Genomic DNA, 26,170 nt, shown 5'->3' on the forward strand with positions numbered 1-26,170 from the left:
ACGACATACTCGGTAAGTTTTCGCTAAGAATGGTTATGCTGGTGGCTTTGATCAATTTTTGATTGGAATTACGGTCAAATAACCAAATTGAAAAAAACCGCTTAATTTATGCATATTATAAGCCAAGTACTGGATAATATGTGAAATTTCTTTATTTAGTCAACATAATAGGAACATCATTTCGTCAGTAAAGTTGTTGTACTAATTGCTACATTTGTGATTTGTACCTTTTTCGACACTAATAAAAACGAGTCTTCCCTTGAACGAGTATAGTGCACGCATGCACATTTTTCATACTTTGTTTCTAATTTTGACACGAGAAGGGTGGTCAATGTCCTATCGCTTTGTGATTCGTAGCTGGAAAATCGAACATATTTTTGAAAGTGTTTTTGTTTGATTTTTTACAATAATTAAAAAAAATTATGTACGTAAGTTTGGGTAGGCAGTGCTTATGTATACGAGGGTACCTGTATGGTGATACGATTACTAAAAAAAATACTGCTTTACTGACCCAGAAAAGATAACTGTAAAAAATAATTAGAAAATTGTTAGTAAAAATAATCGTTCCTACTTCATTCATCAAATCTATATTTTTTGTTTCTTAGAAATTTTCCTTTGCGCATAATTATAATGAATCTTCTTAAGTTGTAGCTACTTGATAAAATAAATATTGTATAATATTTTAATTAATACCAAATTAACTTACCGAAACTAAACTGTCACAAATAAACGCCAGATTTTTATGAAAAACAAAAGAAGAAAAATATACAAATCTTACAAATTGCTATAAAAAAAAAATTGTACCACCGAATATTTACAGACAAAGAAGTAATCTAAAACTACTGTATGGTTCTGAGGGCCTACTTCCAATAAAGGGTCTTCTTTGGTACATTATTATAATGGATAATGAGGGAGATAGCAAATATAAAAAGCAACCGGTGCATAATCACACAACAAGATTCACTGAAAATAAGGGCCTCATCATTCCAAGAGTAACAAATAAGTATGGAAGCCGAACGCTTAAATATTTAATACCAGAGATTTTCAATAAATTTAATAATTCTTTTAAACCTCAGAATAATGAGAGACCCTGCCCCAAAAACACTAAGCGTTGGCTAATAAGCGACGAATCAATGTATCTCTGAACTTTATTATTGATGTATTCCTGAACATCTCAACGTACCTGCCTAAATAATTTATATATAGGTAGGTACTTTGAGATATATTATTTTGTGATATTGTTTATTGTATAATTTTGTGTCATACATGTATTAAAAATTAAAAATGTTTATATATATATATATATATATATTATTTGTAGAACCTACAGACAAGCCGTCATGTGTGACAGCTTTGTGGGACTGCATAAAACTTGTATCTTTAAAAATTTATAATAAAAAAAAAAAAAATCTATTTATTTTATTATTGTCTTTGATTTTGGTCTGACGTTTCGCTTGACGTGTGTATTCAAGATTCGTGATTTGTTTCCAATGATAATAATAGTGAAATATTCTTGTTTGATATAAAATAATTAAAACTGTTCACATTCAAATAATGTGCTAAGTTTTTTTTATTAATCATGCTACGAATTAGTGAGTTTACTTTAGTATTTGTCTTCGTATTAAAAGTTATACATTGTCATGACTTCAAAGGATTTGATGATACAGTATTATTCAAAATCAATTGGCCAGGACCATTAAACGAGGAACTTTTCGTAAGAGTTTATTCCAAATAAAATTTCTTCTATACTTAATGGTGTATTTTAATTAATATTACCGTTTTTTACACCTTCCATAATCTTTTATCTCCCCTTTTAGTACCTCATGCTTTAGTATTTGATGTTTCTTTTTTAGGATAAAAACATTGAAGAATTGAAAGTGACAACGTCTCACAATGAGAACTACAAATGCCTTCTGCCTAGTCTAAACCTAAAGTCTTCATCAGACTTTGATAGTTACGATGGCCTTAGTCCTTTAGAGCTGATTCTACCGCTCTTCTCGCAGAAGGTTTGCTCCTATCGCTTGGAGAGCTACTGGACTTACGAGCTATGCCACGGTCGGTTTGTAAGACAGTATCACGAGGAAAGAGAAGGTATGTGTTGTTGTTTTATTTGGATTACAATCAATAATTTTTTCAATCCCATTTTTTGACATGATATTTTATATTATATTTAGCTGGTTGAAATAAACGACAGTAAAATTTCCTTACTTCACTTACCGCCAAATATTTTTTCTTCCTAATAAGAAAAAAACTTGCATCAAAAGGGAAGAATAAGGAAAAATAGTGGAACTTTATACATGCGTCTTTTACCATAACGTAAATAGTGTTTTATTAAATGACTACACAAACTATTTATGTAACATATATGTAAACCTTCCGGAAGAAATTCTCTAAATGATAGTGAAAACCCTGTCAAAATCTGTTGCATAGTTCACAAGAACTAAGCGCACAAACATACAGACGAGGATATCAACTTTATTTTATACTATTTATAAATTTGTGCATATTGAGACGTAGGCGGGGTTCGGAAATTTTACCTAAGAGACTACAAAAAAAAAATGATCTCGGAATCTATTTTTTTACTACACTTTTTAATTATTGTTCTACAAATTGCCATTTAATCAATTTACAGTACAATCTTCTCATTCTGACACTCTTAACATCTGGGAAGATAATTGTACAACAAAAGTCTTCAGGGCTAATTAAAGAGGAATTAAATACATCCTCTGGTTCAGAAATTTCATTGTACAGCACCATTCCTCGTGTCATGCTATGTTGTGCTAGAAAATCTGTTCTGCCGTGTGATATCTTGAACAAGTCCTCGCGATGCCTACTGCTGAAGTTTTCAAGCCCATATAAGCCATAGCATTCCAAGAGGAATGGGTTATCAATAGAGTTATGAATTAGTATTTCAAGACTTGCAAAACTTCTGGTTTCTAGACTAAATCTATTTGTTGCCTCAAGTAAGTCTGTATGGTGCATAAACCTCGTATAAGTTCCATGCGTCTGCATATTCTGGATTTATTCCAGCATATTTATATATTTAGTTTGGTGCGGAGTCAACACACCACTAGCGGTGACCAGATAAATCATCAAAATGATAATTCATCACATCTTTAAAAAGTCATGGAAAGTGATTAAACAAAAACTTTATTAACTGGGTTAAGTAGGTTAGGTTAGGTTTAAATTTTTTTTTTGTTTTCATCGTTTCTAATGACTTTATATGTACATATCACTTTTTAAAGGTGTGTTGAGTTGTCGATGTGTTGATTTATCATGGAACCACCACTAGCATACTCCAGCTTACTTCTTATAATGCCGTCGAACATGACTATCATTGCATCTGGGTCATTAAACTGTTTACATGTTCTGATGATAATCTCCAGGAGTTTGAGGAGAGTGAGTCGTATGTGGTCCGAGAATGTCAGTTTAGGATCAAAGACGATATTGAGATGTTTAACCCTATTATACTGTTTGACCTTTAATGCTGTACTCAAAAACTGTGGGCTTTTGGGAGTATAGGTCATTGTTACGCATTTTTTTAATATTTAATTCTGACTTGTTTTTTTTTCTTATGTTGAACATCTTGATTTGATACGTTTGGTCAGTAATAGGTATGTAATAGTTGCCTCAAACTGTGCATTAGATTTTAAATAAAGTTTTTACCGTCAGAAATAATTTAATGTCATATTTATGTAGATATACAATCGCTATAAAAAATGTTTATCACTTTTCTACTGCGTAACTTAATCTTGGTTGTTTTCAATACGGGAGGAATAAATACAAGTGTCAAATGCAATATGGTTTTAATGTAAAATTATCATTTCAGGAAAGAAGGTTAAGATCCAAGAATATTTCTTGGGTAAATGGGACCGCCAAAAACAGACTGCTTTGTTCGAAGCCATGAAAATAGCTGAAGAAAAGGGAGAGAAGTTAAAATACAAGAAGATCGAAGGGATGAGCATGCCTTACGTTGAAGTTGAAATGGGAGACGGTAATTCTAATTTTCTTGCATTAGTTCCGCACAGGAGGTCCTAAGGAAAATAATAGAAGAATAGAAATATTTAAGGAAATAAAGGAGAGGAAGTTCTGGGAAGGAAACAGGCATGAGGGGTGGGTAGGGATCTGGGGGTTAGTGTTACTGCAGTGCAAGGCGATGGGTCGATACAGTCCTGTTGGAGAGGTCAAAGGGTCTCCCTCAACAAGTGTCTCCCTATCCGACCTGCCACGCAGTAGGTGGGCAGGCGCATCAGCCGCAAAGACCTAGACAAACCTCACCCCATGAACCAGGGCACCTTTGCTAATTCACCAAACGTTGATTATCCAATAAATAGTTCCCGGGGCGGCGGTAGCCATACCAGCCTCCCAAATTGATTGTAAATATTTATTTATTTATTAATGTCCTTTTTAGAGGCTTTTTATACATAACTGAGTTGCCTCAGAAACAATCTTTTGCATTTGTTTAGTGATAAATTGAAGATGTCTACTGACTCAGTATAATTATTTCCCCCCATTAGTACTCTGGGCAATGAGGAATACATATTTTTATTTAAATGCCAAAAGGGCTTTTACATACAATGCAGTACACATATGATTTAAGATTTTCACGGCCAAAAGTATTTTTGTTATTTGTTTTTGGGGTGTTATGCCGTGTTGCGCTAACTCTTAACTTCTTAACTTAACCTCTTAACTTCTTCTTTAGCCTTTAGGCTAAAGAAGGAGTTAGCGCAACATGGCATAACACCCCAAAAACAAATAACAAAAATGCAGTACACATTTATGAAAAATTGCACTGAACAAAATATAGGTTGTACTGGACACCTACGCCAGTGACATCGACTGTAAAATGCAGGTTTCCTCTCGGGGGTACCTTGGGTAAGGATTTGCAATGAAACACAACTTCGCGAATGTCGTCGGACAACTGACTGGTTGGGCCAGTTGTTTGCGTATTTATTGGGTTCAAATTCAACAATTTCTACACATGTTAATGTGGAGCAATTATTCTTATATCTAAACAGAAATATTATAAGGCGTCATAGCGTCGAGAATTAATTACTAAGGTCCCACAGTTTCGAGCGAGTAATTCATCCTGGAACTGGCGATATGACACGTGTGCGGTGATTAAAAATCTTATCATCGTGCGAGATAAGCCTCAAAGTAGTCGGCTTCGTAAAATGTGTGATATCAGATAAATATTCATTTAATAATTATTTAGGGACATCCATCTGCTGTCCGGTACATAGGTAACATAACATATAAGACAAATATAATAAAATATAAATAAATAACGATCTGTTAATATCTTCCAAATCAATGATAATATTAATAAAATTGTTGTTAATAATAATTAATGCTAGGTAGAAATAGTTTGCACATGCGGTAACTGAAACCGGTAACGGTAAAAAAATAAAATAAGTGGGGAAAAGTCTATAATTGTTTCAATATATCTAGATGGAGATGATTATAATGTTCATCGTTATTAAAGAATTAAAGGCGCAACAGCTTATTTGTTGGACTTGATCTCTTCAATTAGTCATCGTTACTCTGATTAGTCTTAATCCAGTTGGTGATCTTTAATGTTTATTCATCCTGTGTTAGTTCATCTGATAACAATATCGCAGGTCTTCCAACAACCAAAATTAGGGATGGATTTTTATTTTTACACAGGAAGCCCTGAGGAAAATAATTTCCCTTAGAGTCTACTTCACTTTTCTGGATGCTGTGTGGAGAGTCTTTTTAAGGAAAGGAAGGCGAGAAAGTTTTGGTAGTGAAAAAGATATGATGAGTGCAGGACCCTGAGCCAAAAGGGTCCTTGACTCCTTGGCAAGTCAGCGCCCGGAGCGGACTGCTCCAATTGCGCCTGCACAGGGCCAGCCCTGAATGGGTGGGTAGGAATCTGGGTATCAGTGTGTACAGGAGTGACGGATGTATGAATCCATCCCTCCCATTGCGGTGCAAAGCGATGCGTCGTGAGAGTCCGGCTGGAGAGGTTAAAGGATCTCTCTCAATCGGTACAAGAGCTAACGCATCCGCAGCCAAGATCTGGACAAACCTCACCTCATGAACCTATTGCAATAGCTCTCTCTGTAACCTCTCCCTCCCATGAACAATGCATATAACAGAAAGTTAGGTTACAATGGCAGAACCATGGTTGCTGATGATATTGTATGTATTCTTTTCCCTCAGGTACAATCTGTGATCTAAACAACAAGCCCCGTGTGACAAAGGTGCACTATGTGTGCTTCACCCATGGTAAGAATGAGGTTTACTCCTTCAAAGAGATCTCCACCTGCGAATACGAAGTGACGATCTTGTCCCCGTTCTTGTGCAGCCATCCCAAATACAAGCCCGTAGACTCCGGCGAGCATGTCATCAACTGCATGCCCGAGGAACCAGCTCCGAAGAAACCGAGGAGTATGCTCATGATGGAGGTGGAAAGCATCAAACTGCGTCACCAAAAAATACCTGTGAGTGAATAACCAACGCATCTGTTTGCATAAGCATCACATGCATTTTTTTCTTAGAGACCATTAGATAGATTTTTGTCTTTTCATTGAAAACATTAATGTATCCAAACTGTTATGAGTATAATCGTCATCAATATAAATAAAGTTGATCTAATCTTATGTAATATTATGAATCATACTCCATTTCATAGTTTTGTATCGATTTATTCATCATTACATTTTATTTAAAACTAGAGTAGACTCGTGAAAAATCACAGGATATTATAATTGTAAGGATATTATAATTGTAATTGTAGGATTGTAGAAGCCGAAAATATTTGCCTCATGATCATCGCCTATCAAAAAAATAATTAGAGACAATCAGAAATTTACCATTCGAATGAACAATATACAGTAAATTTTACAATGAATGAATGATGAATTTGGTGCATTTCGACCAAAAACAGCCGTAAGTTACCGCATTCAGTAACTTGCAGCCGATTTCTCTTTTTAGTTAGCAACATTGCTACAGCACTAAATCCATGTTCATACAAATACGACGATGGAATCCTATCAGAAATTGTTGAACAACCGACCTTAACCATAAGCCAGGGTACTGTACAGAGGTTCGCCTCTGCAGCCAAAATTCTTTGAGTTATTCTTGAATTTAATTTTGAATTCTTCGTTTGCTGTCAGTTCTATAAGTTGTTATTCTAACTGAGATGATCCTGCTGTATTGACAGTCCAGTCCATGGTATGTCCATCTTTAAAACGTCCTGGAATCGTTCCTTCAAATCATTGTGGACGTTCTCCAAGTTTTGTTGACGGAAGTAAAACAAACTATTATTATTTAATTTAGCTCAATTACGTCGGATTTTTATAGATAGAATTTGTCTGCCTTCGCCCCTCTAGATTTCCCAAACGCCCCCTAATAGTCCAGTCAGTGGGGAGTTTTACCTTGCAAAAGGTTAGGTAGTAGCGATTTTGATATATGTTGTTAAGATTGGGACTCTTAGGAAAAAAAAAAGTTTTCGACCTTGGGAGGGTCGAGCTCGACCCGCCATCTTGGATTGAAGGTGCCAAAATTTGATTTTTTCAAAATAATTGTGAAGTGGTCGTTTTTACAACCAATTTGTTGATGGCAAACTTAAAGACAACTATATAACCTACATTTTTTGTAGGAAGTATTTTTTTGTAAGTCTAATAGGTAACGAGTTACAGCGGTTGAAAGAAGAAAATTTTGACAAAAAATTGTAAAACTCCAGTTTTCTTGATAAATTTTGTATTATGGTATTTTTTTGTAAGTCTAATAGGTAACGAGTTACAGTGGCGGAAATGTGAATATGTTTCTAAAAAATGATGAAATTCCCAACTTTGTAATTTTTTCGGGTTATTCATTACATAATTATAATAATTTTGTAAACTCATTTCCACACCACCATGAGGTAGAGAACATGGCGCATTTTTTTTATTGTGGTATCTCCAGTAGGTCTACTCCACAGATATACCAGCGATGGTAGATTTCGAAATTATGTTACATTACTATGAATTATGTTACTATAAATTATGTTACTTAATAACAGTCTTCGTCACCAATGTCATCATCTAACTCATTGCCTGTGATACTGAGATTCTGGGCTTTCATTGACAAAATCTCTTCTTCTTCGTCCTCGACATCGATGTGAACCTCTAGCGAATTTCAGCATGTTTGACCATTACAGCACCCACATACAATAGAACACTTCAATCCAGCTTTCTTGCAGCTACATGCAACGCCGCATCCTTTTTTACAATTGCATGAAATAAATTTTAATAAAGTCTCGGGTCCTGGTTTCTTTGTCATTCTTACTAGAACAAGCCCGTTGGTGTCACGTTTCCAGCCCCAGTTTCTGGATTTTTTTGGATTCCATACCATTTTTCGACTTGATGGTACGTTCTAAATGCATGGTACCGTGCAGCGTCGTTTGTTGGTGGCAAAGAGGCAATATTGAATTTGCTTTTTGTTGTCGACTTTGCGAAACGTTTGTAGCGGACTTCTTCCAAGGTTTCCTTATCCATGTCACCCCTGTACAAAGCAACAAGAAAGCGTGTTCTTGCAACTGCTATGTCTTCTGGTGTTGCATCATGTTGTTTAAAGATTCCTATCATGGCATTGAGTCTTGTGTCGTTTTGCACAAGCGAACAAAATTTTGTTTTTCCTTGGTTGAAGAAGGACGATGTTGTATCGCAGCCGCTAAAGGCATGAAGAAACAGAATATTCTCAGCCGCCTCTTTTTATTTCACACTATTCGCGGAACAGTCTTTCAAAAGTTTTGCCTCTCCCGGGTTTGCGAAGATATATACTACTTTTGGGTGGTGCTAATGCTGTCAGCAGAACTAGGAGATCAACGTCTTCGCCAATAATGAAAACAGCGTCATATGATGAACACAAGGAAATCGCAGTATTGACAATCAACTCATCAGCATCTTCTTCAGCCTGCTTAACTGTAAAATCATCCTGTATAAATTGCTTTGCAAGCATCGAAATCAGACGGACTTTGTTATTTTCATTGGCTAAAAATCGTTCTTGTGAAACTTGAACTGGCATTGTTTCATCGAAAAGAACATCTGCAGACATGAGCATACAGGCAACGTCCTGTAACCAGGACTCAATCAGTGTTGCCAAGTCAGCTGTAGACTAGGATCCCACTATAACAAATCAACGTCATCGAGTACACGGATTATGCTATATAAGTATATTGTAACGTAGAAATATGTTAAAATGATATTGTGTAATATGTTCGTACAAAATTTATCAAGAAAACTGGAGTTTTACAATTTTTTGTCAAAATTTTCTTCTTTCAACCGCTGTAAGTCGTTACCTATTAGACTTACAAAAAAAAACTTTCTACAAAAAATGTAGGTAATTTAGTTGTATTTAAGTTTGCTTTCAACAATTTGGTTGTAAAATCAACCACTTCATAATTATTTGAAAAAAACCAAATTTTGGCACCTTCAATCCAAGATGGCGGATCGAGCTCGACCCCCCCAAGGTCGAAAACTTTTTTTTTTCTTTAGAGTCCCAATCTTAACAACATATGTGAAAATCGCTACTACCTAACCTTTTGCAAGGTGGAGCCCTTTTTTATCCCCCACTGACTGGACTATAATTTCTTATGAGCCTTTTACTGCCCGCCTGAAAGCCTTAAGGGCCTTATCACTCACTTTGAGAAAGACTGCTCTAAACAATAGTGAAAACCCAATCAAAATTAGTTGTGTTTAGCTTAGAATAACTCAGCGCACAAACAGACAGAAGCGGACAGTGACTTTGTTTTACACTTTCTATTTAGAAATTATTATGAATTAAATAATTTTGGTGCCTACCTAATTTATCATGTCTGATAGGATTTAATACTTATCAGTTCCAATTTTGAAAATGAAAAGTTCACTGAACCTGCATAATTTTACACATAAATATTTTAAATTACACATGCGTGCACCGTCAACCGAAATTAATATGCTTAATTAGAATAAAACACCGAAAATAAAAAGATAACAGTCTTAACCCCTCTAATTTGTTGGCTTTTGGGAACAGCTCTTGTGATCTTGTGTCTCCCTTACTGTCATGGTGACAAATATTATTTAAATAGTGTTAGAAAGAGAAAAAAAGCATGCTTTGTATTCAAATCTAGAAGTTAACTACAGAAGAATTAAAATGCAAATGAAACCAAAGGTTCCAACCTCAATTTGAGAAAAATTTATGAAGTTTTTATATGAAATAACAAAAAATGAGGTTACAGTTATATTTACGAGGGTGGTCTGAAAAGTTTCCGACCTAACAATGAAACAAGAATTTTTTTCTTAAGTTTTTCATTTATTTTTCTACATAGTCTCCTTGTAACTCTACATACTTCTCCCAGAGATGCTCCCATTTCTCTAACGCGTCCAAATAGTACTTGGCGTTTTTCTCTGCAAAATAATTGTTCACAAAGGTCATTGCCTAACGAAAATCTCTGTCTTCCGAGCGCAGTTTTTAGATTAGGGAACAAAAAGAAGAGCGTTGGAAATTTTCATACAAACACGTTTTTGGCCTTACGTGAGTAAACGCGGCACCCAACGCGCGGACAGCTTTCTCATGTCTAAATCTTGATTTAATATGGGACAGACACATTCTTTGGACATTTTCATAACATCTGCTATCTCTCTCACTTTAATTCGGCGGTCGTCTAACAATATTTGGTGAAGTTTAGCAATGTTATCGTCAGCAGTTGCAGTTTTTGGACGTCCCGAACGTTCATCGTCTCCCAAGCTCTTACGACCACGTTTAAATTCAGCTGCCCAAAATTTCACTGTGGTAAATGATGGTGCAGAGTCCCCATACACAGAGTCCAACTCATCTTTGATTTGCGTAAGAGTATTGCCTTTCAAAAACAAAAATTTCAGAAAACAAACAGCTCGATACTCAATTTTTTGACAAAAACACACACATCGACTCACTCAAACGACTGTCAACAAAAAACTGCGCGTCCAAAATGGAACGAAACTTTGGTGAGTAACTGTCAAAAGATGCACTTTATTGACGAGTACCGCCATCTTTGCGTTGAGGTTGGAAACTTTTCAGAACACCCTCATATAGTACCTTTGTGTAGAAAAATGTGTTATTTTTTCGTTTTCAGTAATTTTAGTTTAGTTAGTGTTTACAATAATAAATTTTGAAGGCGTTTTTCATCAACTTTCATAAACAGTTTTTAGTGTTCGGATACGTTCACAGGAATATTCCATTTATTTGGATTTTATTGCAAAGTGGAGTATTCTGACAGAATATGCCAGAGCCCTGTAGAATTAACACTCAAGGATCTGAGTTCGAGTCCCAGTTGCGATTGATATCTTTTTGTTTTCAGTGTCTTTTTCTGTTTTCATATTTTCATTGAGAGTTGTTTATATTATTTTCAATAATTAAATATAACAATGAAGTTAATCCTAGTAATTTTTTTATTTTATGTGTTCAATTTAGTAATTTATTAATCTAATCAAATTTAAAAAAAATATATTGTGATGTTCTGCTAGTTTATATTATTTATAAATGAAAGCTATTTTATAATACCTTCGAAGGGCAAAATGGCTGTCACTTGTACGAATAATATTAAGTGAGCAGGACTTAATAACTATACAACAATTGAAATCTTTTTACCGTTTGCCCTCTAAATTAGGTATATCCTTACGTAATATAATATCTGAAATATTTTGAATTGTGCCTTGCCATTTTTAAAGTAGTGTTTGTTTTTATTGCCATATTGTTTTGAATGCTGTGCCCTGCCCCATGTCTCTTGAATATAGTTGCTATGCACTGTGCAGTGTTATGTTGTGTTTATTGCATTCTAGATGTTTGAATCTCACTGCCTTGATTAGCACTGTTGTTTCCTTAGGGTGAAAAGCTTGGAAAAGATGTGGTGGCTGTATTTAGTGTTCAAGAAGTTACTGAGGTGGGTAAATCATTCAATTAATCAATCAACTGATCAATCAATCATTTAATCAATCAATCAATCAATCAATCAACCAACCAATCAATCATCCAACCAATCAATCAATCAACCTATGAATCAATCAACAAATTAACCAATAATCACAAAATTTCTAGCTAAATTGTTCAAGAAATAAATAATATTTTTTAACTGCAAAATTTGTATGCCAAGTTTAATATTTTCTTATCTCCCCATATGTAGAATATTATTGGTAAAGGTAAAGAGCAGATCGATTCATTTGTCTATGCAGTTGAGGGAGATATTTTATATATTTATAGATATATTACTGTAATATCGTGGATTAAAAAAATGTATTTGACGCCTGTACAGATAACATTGTAGAAACGTAAATCTTTTTGAAAGAGCACATTATTTTTTAGATTTTAAGATGATTGCCAAACACATTGATACTGTCTTCCGTTTGAGTTACAGATCAATAAGGTCTTGAAGCAATTATAAGCAGTAAATTCATTTTTTAACTTTTGTTAAAATGAATGTTTTAGGATGGAGAGTCCCGTATGAAGTTTGAACTGCACCCCCTGGACATTGAGTCGCCCGCTATTCCAACCAAAACCAATGTTGGTGAACCGAAATACGTGTTAAACTCTGACCCCGCTCCTCCCATCAAAGACACCACCCCTGTCCGAGCTTTCTTAAATGGGGAACACTGTCTCAATGGAGTAAGTTAAATCCATAGAGTAAAGAATAATGCTAGAAGTGTCTTCCATACAAATTTCAATGGAAACAAATGTTCATTTAGCCAAATAGCCCAGCGTTCTGTCCCACTTACACTCGCCTGACATCCTAGATCTTCATCGCATTTGAATTTTGTATTGAAAATTTAAGCATCAATTAGGCAAATATTGGGATCACAAAATACGCCCACATCGCACTTCTTGTGTTATTCTTTAATTTATGATCGAATCTTATACATAATAAATTCTGGATGTATTTATAGTAGTCCCAGAGAGAGTTCGTTTGTAACGTCATCGATGATCATCCTCTTCCTTCTCAAATTTCTATTATGAAAACCAATAAGACAGAAGATGCTAGAACAATGACATCAGTACCGCCTCCCCCTGGGACCACTGTGCATGTTTCATCAAAGTGTCGATTCCGGTACTACATATTTAAGAATAAGGAATTTATTGTCCTTAACCTTTAAATTGTTAACTGCGATTCCAGTTCTCTCGGATGACAGCGAAAAATAATTAATTTTAAGGTACAAGGGACAATTCCTATCCTTAAATAGAACAGGAATCTCCCCTATGGATGCATATGGCAAGCAATTTTATAATTTTTCATCGAATGGCCAAATTTCAGAATTTGTACAGGATATAAAAAGAACATTTAGTCATTGTGAACTGTTGTTTGTACTTTGGCGTTCTACAGTCATGCTCGGGAACGATGACAAGTTACTGACATTATCGATAAAACCTGTATCTATCCACCGTACTAGATACTCAGAAGAACGCTTTGTAAATTTTTGTTTATACCTTGGTAATTAAAACCAAGATATCCCGAGACAGATTTGAAAGTGCCTATTATTGTTTGTGGCAGCGAATTCTGATTCACAGATGGCATGGCAGTCTATGAGTTAAACTTTGTCATCCTCAATCTAATTTTATATATTTGATACTTACTTTTACTCGATATTTGCTTTTACTCGTTACTTACTTTTACACAATACTTACTTTTACTCGATACTTACTTTTACTCGATTCTTACTTTTACATGATACTTACTTTTACTCGATACTTACTTTTACTCGATACTTACTTTTACTTGAAACTTACTTTTACATACTTACTTTTACTCGATACTTACTTTTTTTCAATTGATTTCAGGGAAGTGGATGGTGGAAGTATGAGTTTTGCTACGGGAAGTCCGTTGTACAGTATCACATGGATCGCTCGGGCAGTCGGCATTCTCTGTTGCTTGGGGTCTTTGATGAAAAGGAACACTTGTCCTGGATCTATGAAAACCCACACAAGAGGCCTAAACCACTGGGTAATTTATTAAAACTATTTTTATTCCAATTAATAATAATAAGCAGCTAAAGTCCTCGGTGTTGGGCTTCACGTAAAGTTTTTCAAAATCAGATGTGGACAGTAATTTCCCTCTAATCCACTCAAAACGATTTTTGGCATATTATGGCAAGTTTGGAAAAACGTTTTGAGTGATCGCTTGTCATAATGTGCTAAATTTATAGAACCTAAAAATATGGGACAAACGGTGAAATCTAGGTGGATTTATTGGCTATAAACTGCAGTAAGTAGTGTTCATATTACGTTTCCATATTAATATTTTGAGGAACGATATTAATTAAATAATAAGTTAAATATATATACATATTATTATGTAAGTACACACCAATCGTTCGAGTGGGTATTTTGAAAGTCAAGTGTGCAAAATTTCATCGAAAATTCCGCTTTAAGGGGTGGGAAAAAGGGATTGGGGTGATTTTTTCAAAATCTCTTGCAAACGGACACCTTTGTCTTGTATGGAAGATCAAGTGTGTAAAATTTCATAATTTTCAGAATAAAACTGTAGATTTGTATAATAAACAAAGTCCCACCTGCCATATAAACTCTTCTTTATATAATAGATTATTGTGGAAGTTGAACAAAATATAACCGCAATGAGGTTGTCTCCTAATTTATATTTTAAGAAAATGTATTATTTTTAAAGAGTTATTAAGGACAGTAAAATGACTTTTTTGATATCTTTAATATGAGTAAGTGATGAGCTTTCAAAGTGAACATGGGTAAACTGTATGCAATGGTGTCCTCATGACGTCACAAGAGACAAGATTCAGTACAATTCTTCTGGCAGTGCTGCCGTACCGCTGCGCATGTACCTTGGATGTCATAAGCTTTTCGGCCAGCTGAAAATATCATTTTAACGACTTCTATTTTCGGTATTTTCCAAAAATTCTAAGAGTTCTGTCCTCAGAATGCTCTAATTAATATGATTCATTTGCAAAAAGATGAAATTTCATTGCAGGAGACAACCTTACTTCGAAATAGTTAATATTAGGGTGTTAGAAATCAATTAATACCCAATAAGTTGATCTTTAAAGCTAACTAACCTATGAATTTAGTTGTTGTTTAGTAGAAGAGATAACTCGAATGTGTTTATATTAAATACATATACCCCTTTATTGATAAACATGTTTCAACTTTACCATACGTTTAACATGTAACATTTAAAACACGTTTATTAGTAAGGCCCATAAGTGGTAGTCTTTTATCAGGGCGATATATACTATATAATATTATAGTTGTTGTTTGGTAGATGAGATCATTGTTTCATTATGCAATATATAATCTGCAGAATCAAATCTTTTGATTTTAATTTATGAATATTTTTTTCTAAGTTGTAAATAAAGGTGGCCCAGCTGGATTTACTAAAATTTAATTTAATTTTTAAATTAAATCCAGTATATCATCCTTTACATAATATTATTAATTTGTACCTACAAGTAAGATTGACAAGCAGTCGATTTTGAAATGAATTCCACTCCTTTTAAATTTTAATTATTTGTCCATTGCCCTTTCAGATCAGCACCGTACACAGATCTCTCACTTCTATTCCCACGGCAGCATATGTGATAAAACCGGCAACCCGAGGCAAACGGAAGTCAAACTGAAGTGTCTGGAGAATTCTTCCAGTCCTGCTCAAGTGTCCTTGTATCTACTGGAACCAAAGACATGCGAATACATTCTGGGGGTCGAGTCACCCATCATCTGTGATATCTTACATTTGGCCGATGAAGATGGACTTATTAACATTCCCTCTCTGATCCTGGAGGGCAGGGGACACATTGACGAGTCCATGGCCGATGATGACGAGGGTACGTCGAGTGCGGAATCCCACGGTTCTTATGATTCCACGGAAAACGAGTTGGATGCCCCTCCAATCAATGTTTAGACTGATGGTTAGGGTACTGTGGTCTGTTTTATTAATCAACTTCAATTTCAAAAATACTTAGGGATTGTTTCACAGAATTTGAACAATTTATTCAATTTCAAAGTTCATTTCCAAGTTCTGTGAAGCAACTGGCCAGTAATGATATGATAATAATACTTGAATAGAACCTTCACAAAACTTGCAAATCAACTTTGAAATTTGAGGAATTGTTCAAATTCCATGAAACAACCCGTTGTTAATAATATCTTGGATTCAAAATATATTTTGTGCAACACTTACAGCGTGTTTCTGCACAACTCTGACTCACGTGATCAAATGCCACGAGCCACGATACCTTAAATATTCCAAATCAATATTTTTGAAAGAATGGTTATTATCACACATTATTTGTATTTATTTTTTTAGTTTATTCAAAAATATTGAATTTTTTAGATTTTTTTTATGTAGATTCCTTGGAGTGGTAATATGAGAACTACCCTGCATACTAAGTAGACATTTAAATTATTCTTTTGCAAATGGATTGAATAAAAAAACATAAATATTTAACTGGTGGTATTCATTATTATTTTTTTACAAAATTTTACGGTGAATTGGTATTAATATTATTTGAGGAGTATTTTTACAAAACTGACTTATTCCACTCTTGTTGGGAAATCATGAAAAACTGATACAGGTGTCAAATTTGATTTTACATCTGTTTTTTTAGTATGTATTTTAGTAGTAGTAGTATAGATTACAATAATATTCAATTTGATTCATAAAATATCAACAAATATTGAAAATAATAAAGTCTTTATAATTTATGTTAGGAATAAGTCTGTTTCGCAAGACAATCTTGGAATAATCATGTTTTGCAATCAACTGTCTTGGAATAAGCTGCTTTTGAAATGCCATATAACCAGAGATGTGCTTTATTTCAAATAAATTCATTTCAAATGGAAATGCAAAATGCAAAATGGGTATTTTCCATTTTGCATTTTAAATGCTTTTCTAAAAACCATTTTGCATTTTGCATTTTAAATGCTTTTCTAAAAACCATTTTGCATTTTGCATTTTAAATGCTTTTTTGCAACATTCTTCCTACTATCTCCACTCATCTTTTTTTCATAAGCTCCAAATATCAGTCGGTCCTCAACCTCGCTATGAGAGATAATTTACATTTGTCAAGTTGCTCCCTGGTAGGAGCCCTGGCAATTGAGTGATACCATTACAAAAAATACTGATTCAAATACTGAACATGGGGCCATGACTCTGTAATATTAAATGTTAGATAGCAGTTTCTATGTTTTTACGTTTGCAACATCAGTCCCGCGCAAATTTTTTGTGGTTTCATAATCTGTAGTTGTGGTGTTTTTGGATTTACCATCATGTAATATATTTGTTCTACATTGATGTCCATTATTAAATGACAAAATTGTTTAAAAATTCAATAATTATTTTAATTGTTTGACCTGAGAAACCATTTTGCATTTTCAATGCATTTTGAAAATAGGTATTTTGCATTTTGCATTTGAAATGCTTTTCTAAAAACCATTTTGCATTTTCAAATGGAAAAGGTTTGACCCATTTCCATTTTGCATTTCAAATGGTTTTGGGTACCCATTTTGCACATCTCTGCATATAACACAACTGACAGCAACTTTGACATCAACTAGGCGGCCATTTTGTCACATAACCAATTGATCTGTTTCTATCGGCTGAAACGGAATAAGCCATTTTTTAATAGAGTAACATTGAATGGAATAAGACGAGTTTGCAAGAAACAGTAAATTATTATTTTTTTTTATAGGAAAAAGTAGGTATTGCAAAAATATTGTGTATATTCAGAAAATTGGAATAAGTCAGTTTTTTGAAAAAAGAAAAAGGATTGTTTGGCAACTGAATTACTGCAACCTTGGTATCGTTTATTTAAATACTTTATTCTTTTGAAGAAAGTACAAAGCGTCGATTGGGGGAAGAAGGAATAGGGGTTGAATAAATAAAAACAGCGGTTAACTTTCGACATGTATTTACATTTACAATAACAAAGTGGGTGTGTATAAAATTGTTCTGATAGGATGTGGATAGGTTAATTATCTACATGAAACACAGACCAATACCAAATGTGCCACTGATGTTTCAATAAAAATCTTCAATAGTGTAATACATTCAGAACACACATTTTATAAGCTTTGGTATGAAGGGCTTAACCTACGGCTAAAGATGAAACAGCAGCTGGGCCTCGGAGAGTGCAGTGCCGTAACACATAGTACATCACTAATAGTGCTAGTGCTAGTACTACTAGTAGTACTCTACTCTGGTACACACTCTACACTGCCGAGGGCCCACATGACATATCACTTAAACTGGCCCGTTCACAGTCCTCGTGTCTTTCCATAAATTACTAAATAATAAGGTATTAAATCTTGCGGATAAAGTAAAAAAGCTACAAATCATTTCTACTGTTTGAAAAAGAACACTGGTACACAAAGGGAAAGTAACGGAGACTGAAAGAAAAGTGGTAGTTATGCACGAAATCCATAAATATATATTAATTTGGAAAGTAAAATGTTGCAACAAAATTTAAGTGTCTTTGGAAAAATATAGAATTCACTTTCCAAATAAATACATTTCGATATTCAGTGGTCATTAAAAGTGTACAAACGGTAAAAATGGTTCAGGTAAAAGTTCAGTGCCAGCAATGCTCAGTTGCGGAGCACCCAACAGACAAAACACATCAACAATTGTATCACTAGGTATGAGTCAATGCTAATAAGGCCTTGATGCTTCTTTGGATCGCTTCAGTTGCACTTTCAGTCTCTTTGTTCCTATTTGGAAGCCGTTCATGGCTTGGATTGCAGCTTGAGCGGACGCTGCATTGTCATATGACACAAAGCCAAAGCACTTGGAGAGATTGGTCTGTTTGTCTATAAACACCTTGGCAGAAATCACATTACCGAATGGCACAAACGTGGAAGCGAGGTCCGAATCGTTGAACTCCTGCGGGAGGTGGTAGATGAACAGGTTGCCTCCCTCTGGTCCTGAGAAACCGTTGGCTTGAATCACAAACAACAAACACACTCTTGAGATGAGATAAACAGGTGTTATTATTCTTATCAGAAGAGTAAAATGGAAGCGCTTCTTATCGCTTGCATTGTCTAACAAACAGGAATGGGGCGATTATGTAACATCCAATTTCTCTCAACAAGTATACATAATAGGATGAAGGGAATCAAATCCCACAGAAACATAGCCACAAAATATATTCAAGGATTTACCTAGATTAACAATTACTTTGGACCACAAGCAACAAATCTTTGGGTCCTGTAAGTTGTAATTGGGGCATACAAGCTTAGCGGTAAATTCAATACTGGATCCACGAGCAGCGGAAAGGCTATGTGGCACAGGTAAAAAAATACCCTGAATGTTTAACTAGAGAGGGAATAGATGCCATAATGGTGTTGAAATATGAATGTAAGATGTATCTTGATTAGTTTCAAAGATCACCTTCAATCTGCTTCCCCGCAGCTGCAGCTGCAGCCGAACCCAGGGCCGTGCCGAGCGGAGAGGCTGCAAAGGTGCCAGCTCCGAACTGGGCAGCATACGCCGAGTTTAGAGTGTCCGCAGTGGACCCTGGAAACATACATCAAATTTATTATTAAAGTTGCATATTATTTGTGAAAATGATAGAAATGCACGACACATATTATGTATGTCATTAAGATAGTATTTATATGCCTTAGTCGTAAGTCACTAGATATAAGTCTTAAAGGTAAGTCACTAGTTTTAAGTCAGTAGTTCTAGTATTAGCTATTTAAGAAATATATTTGTACAGCGCCCTTGAGGTGATTTCTCACGAAAACGGCGCTATACAAATTATTTATTAATATAATTATAGGAATTTATCTTTCCTTTAATTTAATGTCTCTGTAGTGTTCGAAGAAAACCCGTAAATAGGGTAAAAGAGAAATATGTAGGTAGTATTAATATTGCAGAATTGCTTACATTATCAAATTGATAATTATTAGAATCTAGACTGTAGGTACAAATTTTTAACTTTTTTCTGAACCAAAACAGTATGAAAATTATTAATTATTTCACAATGACAATACACATGGTATACGGGGGTAAAGTGCACTAACTTTGGGAGGTGATTATCAGAGATGTGCTTTATTTCAAATAAATCCATTTCAAATGGAAATGCAAAATGGGTATTTTCCATTTTGCATTTTAAATGCTTTTCTCAATACATTTTCCAATTTAAATGCTTTTTTGCAACATTCTTCCTACTATCTCCACTCATCTTTTTTTCATAAGCCCCAAATATCAGTCGGTCCTTAACCTCGCTATGAGAGATAATTTACATTTGTCAAGTTGCTCCCTGGTAGGAGCCCTGGCAATTGAGTGATACCATTACAAAAAATACTGATTCAAATACTGAACATGGCCATGACGCTGTAATGTTAAATGTTAGATAGCAGTTTCTATGTTTTTACGTTGGCAACATTAGTCCCGCGCAAATTTTTTGTGGTTCATAATTTGTAGTTGTGGTGTTTTTGGATTTACCATCATGTAATATGTTTGTTCTACATTGATATCCATTATTAAATGACAAAATTATTTAAAAATCCTATAATTATTTTGATTGTTTGACCTGAGAAACCATTTTCCATTTGCAATGCATTTTGAAAATAGGTATTTTGCATTTTGTATTTGAAATGCTTTTCTAAAAACCATTTTGCATTTTGCATTTTCAAATGGAAAAGTTTTGACCCATTTCCATTTTGCATTTCAAATGGTTTTGGGTACCCATTTTGCACATCTCTGGTGATTATACACAAATCAACCTGTAAAAATCAAAGTTTTTTTTAAACTTTAATAGGTGCATCTTTTTCTATTTAGATGTATGTAATTAAAAATAAAAAAATATATTTGACTATATACGGTTTGACTGAGGATTGAGTCTTTCTCCCCAGGGATTGGAGTCAACACTGCTAACATGTAAGTCAAATCCTAATTGGATGGCACCCTGAATTTTGTATACTGCTGTAAATTTTTATAATGTCATCCAATGAAAAATGCATGTGTGCGTGAGTGCCACCAAAAGTTGATAGAATTCATTGTCATCGACAGCGAGTCTATTTGCCGAGTTTCAGCTCAATAGGAATTCGGGAAGTAGGTTAATTTCCACTTTCAAGAATCCTCTTCATTCATACATTCATTCAAGAAGCCAATAGACATATTTAAAAAGAATAATTAATTTTTTCATAATTCCAACATTTTAAGGTAGTTTTCAAGTTAAAAAGTTGAATTATTTATGCGGAAAAAATGTATTCTTCTATGGAAAATATTTTTGTATGAGAAAAAAAAAGTATTCCGGAAAAAAATTATTTATCTATTTTACTTCTATCATGTAGAATCACCTCCCAAAGTTTGAGCACTTTACCTTTGGACACCCTGATTTATTATTACTCATTGACGATTGTTGACAAATATTTTTTAATGATTATTAATTGGTAGAAGCTCTCTTATAAGGGACTGAAAAAAAAACATTATGTGGGAGATCAAAAATATATGCATAGGCCATACGGGCATTGTTACACACTTTTGAATTTTAACGATGAACCAAATCTTAGGGTAAGAACATGCGAACCGAACTGCCGAGCTGAACCATGACTTATGGGAAAGGAGCGAAGCAACCGCAAATGGTGCAAAACGTCGCTTGCAGTTGCCTCGTTCCTTTCCAGTAATAATTTTTTTTTCTCGCATGCTTTTATACGCAGCATTAGAAAGCGGAAAAATGAGAGGCCCATAGTTTGTTTTATTTTCATTTATCGTTAAAATTTCTACATACCTACTTAACTAATAAGAAAAATATTTCTTAATTTTCAATCTGAGTAGGTATTTATGCAATAAGTCAAGAATTAAAAAAGTTACGGTATTTAGAAAAGCAAAGCATTTTGCCAAAAATACAAAATCAAAAATTAATTGACTATCTACTACATAATATTCACATGCAACCCAAATAAGTAAAAGAAAGTACTTATATAAGTAGGTACTTCGAAACACGATAAGAAGTTAAATATTTTACAATATTAAGTATTTTACAGAAATTAGCGGGAAGTTGATAAGTTACAAATAAAAAATATTTTTTATAATAAAAATGTTAATTACATCAATCAGATTTAAACGAAATCAATATGTAATGTTAAACCTACAAATACGTGATCACATTTGAGTTAAATAATACAAATAATTAAGTCACTAGTCACTATAATTAAGTCATTAACACACTAGTCACACTCCGTCCAATAAATTACAAATGGAATATTGAAAGCGTTTTTGTCGGTTATGAGACAAAATAGTGCATAATTATTATTGAGAGAGTTTTGGCACAAGATTAAACTTACTGCAATTCACATAAATCCACACTAGTGTGTCAAATAATTAAATAAAGCATATTTATAGCAATCGTTCCTACAAAATGGTTCATTTACCTGTGAGATTAGTCTTCCCGAGAAGACCTAGATGAGACAGATGGTTTTAATTTAATAAAGCATTCGATGAATTCGTTTGAATGAATTGATTAAATAATAATACAATGTAGTAAAAAAGGTAAAATTTATCTTGCTGACATAAAAAAAGTTGCATTTCCAAGAATATCATATTACACTGCTTGCGTCATCAACCTAATTATTTGAAAGTCCACAATCATCATTGTCACTTCATGTTTCTTTTGTAATTTAATATCTTAGTTCCATCCATAAATGAATCAACGACGTAATTTAACTGGACTATTAAAATGTCATTCATCCATAATTATTATTTTGAACTGATGATAATCATTACATTAAACCTTCATGACAACATCTACAAGGTAAGAGAAACAAACTTTGTTGATTAAGTTCTACAACAAAGGCTTAATGACTCAGAAGGCAAACATTATATTTCAAAGTTTCAATGTTGAAATACTTTTCTGTTTATACAAACGTAATTATTGTATTAAAATGAAACACCAACTTTTAGTTCAACACAATATTGTTTATACAAACATGCTACCCAGTTTCACGTTTCTTCGTCAGGTCAAAAGAAGTAATGATTGTAATATGTATTGTTTAATTACAACCTGACGAAGGCACGGTTGTACCGAATCCGTTTAGCGTGTTGTATACATTAATTGATGAACACAAACTTGGAGTGTTTCATTAAGGTTAAGGGGTTTCAAACTCTGTCACATTTGATGACGATCAATTGAACGATCAGCGCTATTTTGAATTTGCGATAATTGTATGGTCCTCGTTAAATTCAGATTATCAGCCTATTTGATCTTTTCAACAACTTGTGATCAGTCGACAATCACAACGGTCATGATGTTATGCTTGACAGCTGACCAGAATTTGTTCAATATCTGAGACGGGCTAGAGAACCGGCGTTTAGCGGGGACCTTTCAAATGTTAAAATATCAAAATGGTACTGATAGTCGATTTGCATGTGAATGAAATACAACGTGTTTGAACTCAATCTTACAAATTTTTAAGTGTAATTAATAAAAGTTAATTAATTTTAGGGATATGAGGGTACTTACATAATGAAGTAGCAGGCGGTGTGAGCTGGGAGGGAGCTTGGGAAGCTGCGCTGATCTGTGGTTGAGCTATCGCTGCCAACGTTACCAGATTTTGCATTGACATGGGAGCCAGTAGGCTGGCCGCATCAGCTGTTTGCCCACTCAAGCCTGTAAAAATACCAATAAAAGCATACATAAATTGAATTATCTTACAATATGCTACAACGATACATTCTGAGACGGATATATTGTAACATAAATACTATACAAATGATTAATAATCCTTAACTCTAATTGAGGCGGTCAGTGGAAAAGTGATGTGAGCCAAAAAAACATTGAGCTTAATTTTATCGAAAGCTTTCAATTTGAATATGGAGGTGGTTCAAGAAATAGTTAAAAAATATTAATAATATTATAAGCAATTTTGTGAGTTAAGCCATTTCTGCGGTGACCGCCTCAACTCAGGTTAACAATTTTTTGGCTTAGGATCCATATTATTGATAGTTACTTGTTAAAATTTGGAAATTTGCCAATGATGCTCTCATCTCACTCACACACGAAATAAACAAATAGAATGATTTGTGGATTATTGTATAAAATCGATTGTGATTTTGTACATTTCCATACAGGTGCCTAAGTAATACTACACAATTCTTTTATTCTTAGTTTTGGCCATTTTGAGTTTGTTGGCCACATGAAAATATGTGATAGATGTAAATTGTCCAGTAGTCTATTAATGAGTAACAAACTTCAATTACAACACGACATAGTTATCTTAGCAGGCGGCCAAAGGTGGGTCTAACGAATGAACCACATTTTTTTAAAATTTTAAAATTTTTGTATTTACTACATGTAGCAATGCTCATGGAACATGTTAGTTGTATCTAAATAATAAAAGTGGATAAAACTAAGTGTTTATTATGCTTTAGTTGCTTAAATGGGTGCCACAAAATGTTTGCTATGCTTGAAGAAATAATGCATTACTATTAGAAAAACTATTATATAATAGTTTTCAAATTGCCTGCTGCCATGAAATCAATAGTAAAAAGTAATTACTACAACCATAAATATTGTTGCTATCGCACGGAAAACAAAGCAATTAAATCTACACAATGGTCTGTAAAGAATGACTGTAGGCACTTTTGTTTATGTTCTGTGCAATGAATGAACATATTGAAGGGCAAATGAATAATTACAGAACAGAAATTGTTGGGCATCTTCACGAAGCAAAATGTTGCTGATTCTAGTTTCCATCTTTTGAGCTGATGAATTAGGTCAAATCATCCAATTAATAATCAGGTTTCTTCATTACAACGGAAAGAGGTCCAATAAAGGAAAGGACTTTTGAAATTCTTTTATGTAAGTGGGTAAAATTTCAGTACCGTTCATTAAAGGGACTGACTGTTGACCGTGCTCGGGAAATCGATATAAAATCATCAGATATTGTAAAGTTATTGTTTGCACTGACTGTGCTAGACCCCCTGATGTGTCTAACTATGAAAACAAATAATAACTAAATACATCATGTAATGGAAAAAGCTGTTGCTGACACAGTCATGATTGTATGATTTAATGGTGCTTGCTGTTGGTAAGTTAATTTGATGATAAAAGTGTAAAAGCACGTGTCTCCGTGTCACACTTACATTGCTGCGGGTGCGAGTTGTAAAGCGCAATACCTTGCAAGAGCTGCTGGTGCAGTCCCACGGCCTGCAGTTGCTGCAGCAGCTGAAGAGAGGCTGTGGCCGGCGAGATGGGCGCTTCGGCGTGCTGGGGCGGCGCGGGCAGGAAGGGGTTGGGCTGGTGGGGCGGCGTGGGCGAGGCGGCTGGCACCAGCAGCCCGCCCCCGCCCACTCCGGCCAGGTTCCACAGGTTGGCGTGCATCTGCTGCAGCCGCTTCTGGTCCTTCTCTTTCTGCGTATCGGCGAACTTAACAACCAGCGGGGCGGAGCAGCCCTCCATCGTCTGGCTGTGGTGGAGCGCCTGGAAGATACGACAGAGGTACTTATTTATTACGTTCATCAGCTGTGCTGCGTTCACTTTATTATACACTAACAGATCACGTTTCACAAGGTAATGAGAGCCAATGTAATGGTTCAGCTCGGCAGTTCGATTTGCGCGTTCATACGTACCCTAAGGGCACACACATTCTCGCTCTCATTCTTCCAAACTCACATGTTTTACATTTTCGTTTTTCAGAAACATATTTAACCTTTCCTTTCCGTGCTGTCAACTGAGTTGACACTGTCTCAGATTATATAAAAAGCTCTGTAGGTAAATATACTAAATACAGAGTTTAATAAGTCGGTAGGTAGGTACACAACAATAACGTACTGCCTAAAACCATTTCTTAATAAAAACCTCCCTGATACTCAATTAAAAATTAAAATTTTATTTACAAAAACGAAGAGTATTTTATTTTCTTTAAAAAAATACATGACTTTGAGATAAAAAAATAACACACACGTCATATTTTATAGACACTGGAAACTGGAACACCATTTACTTTACATCGATTTTTAGAACTTCCTTAGAAGTAGTGTGGTACGACGTTAATTGACTTTTTTTATTTCGAATGTGATAATGTGCTTCGATGTTGATCGATTTATTTTTATTTATACTGTAATATTGTTTTGTACACTGTGCCTGACCTCTCACATTGAACTTTCTAGCGAGTAAGACGCAGTACCCATATTATGTAGTAATGTATTAAATAAATAGAACAATAGAAGATCAAATTTTCTTTGCAG

General features: G+C 34.5%; 2 protein-coding genes across 12 annotated transcripts in view; one reads left to right on the top strand and one right to left on the bottom strand.

The window, feature by feature from the left end:
- Positions 1 to 1,424: 1,424 nt before the first annotated feature.
- Positions 1,425 to 16,801, top strand: LOC149420779 (endoplasmic reticulum lectin 1). 2 transcript variants are annotated; one of them, XM_089635524.1, is made up of 8 exons: positions 1,425 to 1,714; positions 1,854 to 2,091; positions 3,830 to 3,994; positions 6,187 to 6,467; positions 11,852 to 11,908; positions 12,451 to 12,627; positions 13,795 to 13,957; positions 15,510 to 16,799. In XM_089635524.1, the coding sequence occupies exons 1-8, from the start codon at positions 1,580 to 1,582 to the stop codon at positions 15,878 to 15,880; spliced, it is 1,587 nt and encodes a 528-aa protein (XP_089491650.1). In that variant the 5' UTR covers positions 1,425 to 1,579; the 3' UTR covers positions 15,881 to 16,799. The 2 variants fall into 2 exon arrangements, with proteins under 2 accessions (XP_089491650.1, XP_089491651.1); XM_089635525.1 differs by lacking the exon at positions 11,852 to 11,908 and having other exon boundaries at positions 15,510 to 16,801.
- A 1,080-nt stretch (positions 16,802 to 17,881) lies between these two features.
- Positions 17,882 to 26,170, bottom strand: part of LOC149420780 (CUGBP Elav-like family member 2) — an 864,914-nt gene continuing 856,625 nt past the window's right edge. For 8 of the 10 annotated variants that reach the window (XM_089635534.1, XM_089635532.1, XM_089635533.1 and 5 more), the window contains 5 exons: positions 25,067 to 25,403; positions 23,445 to 23,591; positions 22,357 to 22,383; positions 19,367 to 19,492; positions 17,882 to 18,915 (listed from right to left, as the gene is read on the bottom strand). In XM_089635534.1, coding sequence (XP_089491660.1) covers positions 18,629 to 18,915; positions 19,367 to 19,492; positions 22,357 to 22,383; positions 23,445 to 23,591; positions 25,067 to 25,403 — 924 coding nt within the window. In that variant the 3' untranslated portion in view covers positions 17,882 to 18,628. The remainder of the gene's footprint in view (positions 18,916 to 19,366; positions 19,493 to 22,356; positions 22,384 to 23,444; positions 23,592 to 25,066; positions 25,404 to 26,170) is intronic. The other 2 variants (XM_089635529.1, XM_089635528.1) reach the window with 2 other exon arrangements.

Source organism: Hesperophylax consimilis, chromosome 9, assembly GCF_061612785.1.
Source record: "Hesperophylax consimilis isolate HC1 chromosome 9, BYU_Hcon_1.0, whole genome shotgun sequence".
NCBI lineage: Eukaryota > Metazoa > Arthropoda > Insecta > Trichoptera > Limnephilidae > Hesperophylax > Hesperophylax consimilis.

What these genes read in the sequence shown, in the direction of transcription:
- LOC149420779 (XM_089635524.1), top strand. Translation starts at nt 1,580, where the DNA reads ATGCTACGAATTAGTGAGTTTACTTTAGTATTTGTCTTCGTATTAAAA. An exon ending in CATTAAACGAGGAACTTTTC is followed by an intron (nt 1,715 to 1,853) that starts GTAAGAGTTTAT and finishes TTTCTTTTTTAG; the next exon opens with GATAAAAACATTGAAGAATT. An exon ending in CAAGAGGCCTAAACCACTGG is followed by an intron (nt 13,958 to 15,509) that starts GTAATTTATTAA and finishes TTGCCCTTTCAG; the next exon opens with ATCAGCACCGTACACAGATC.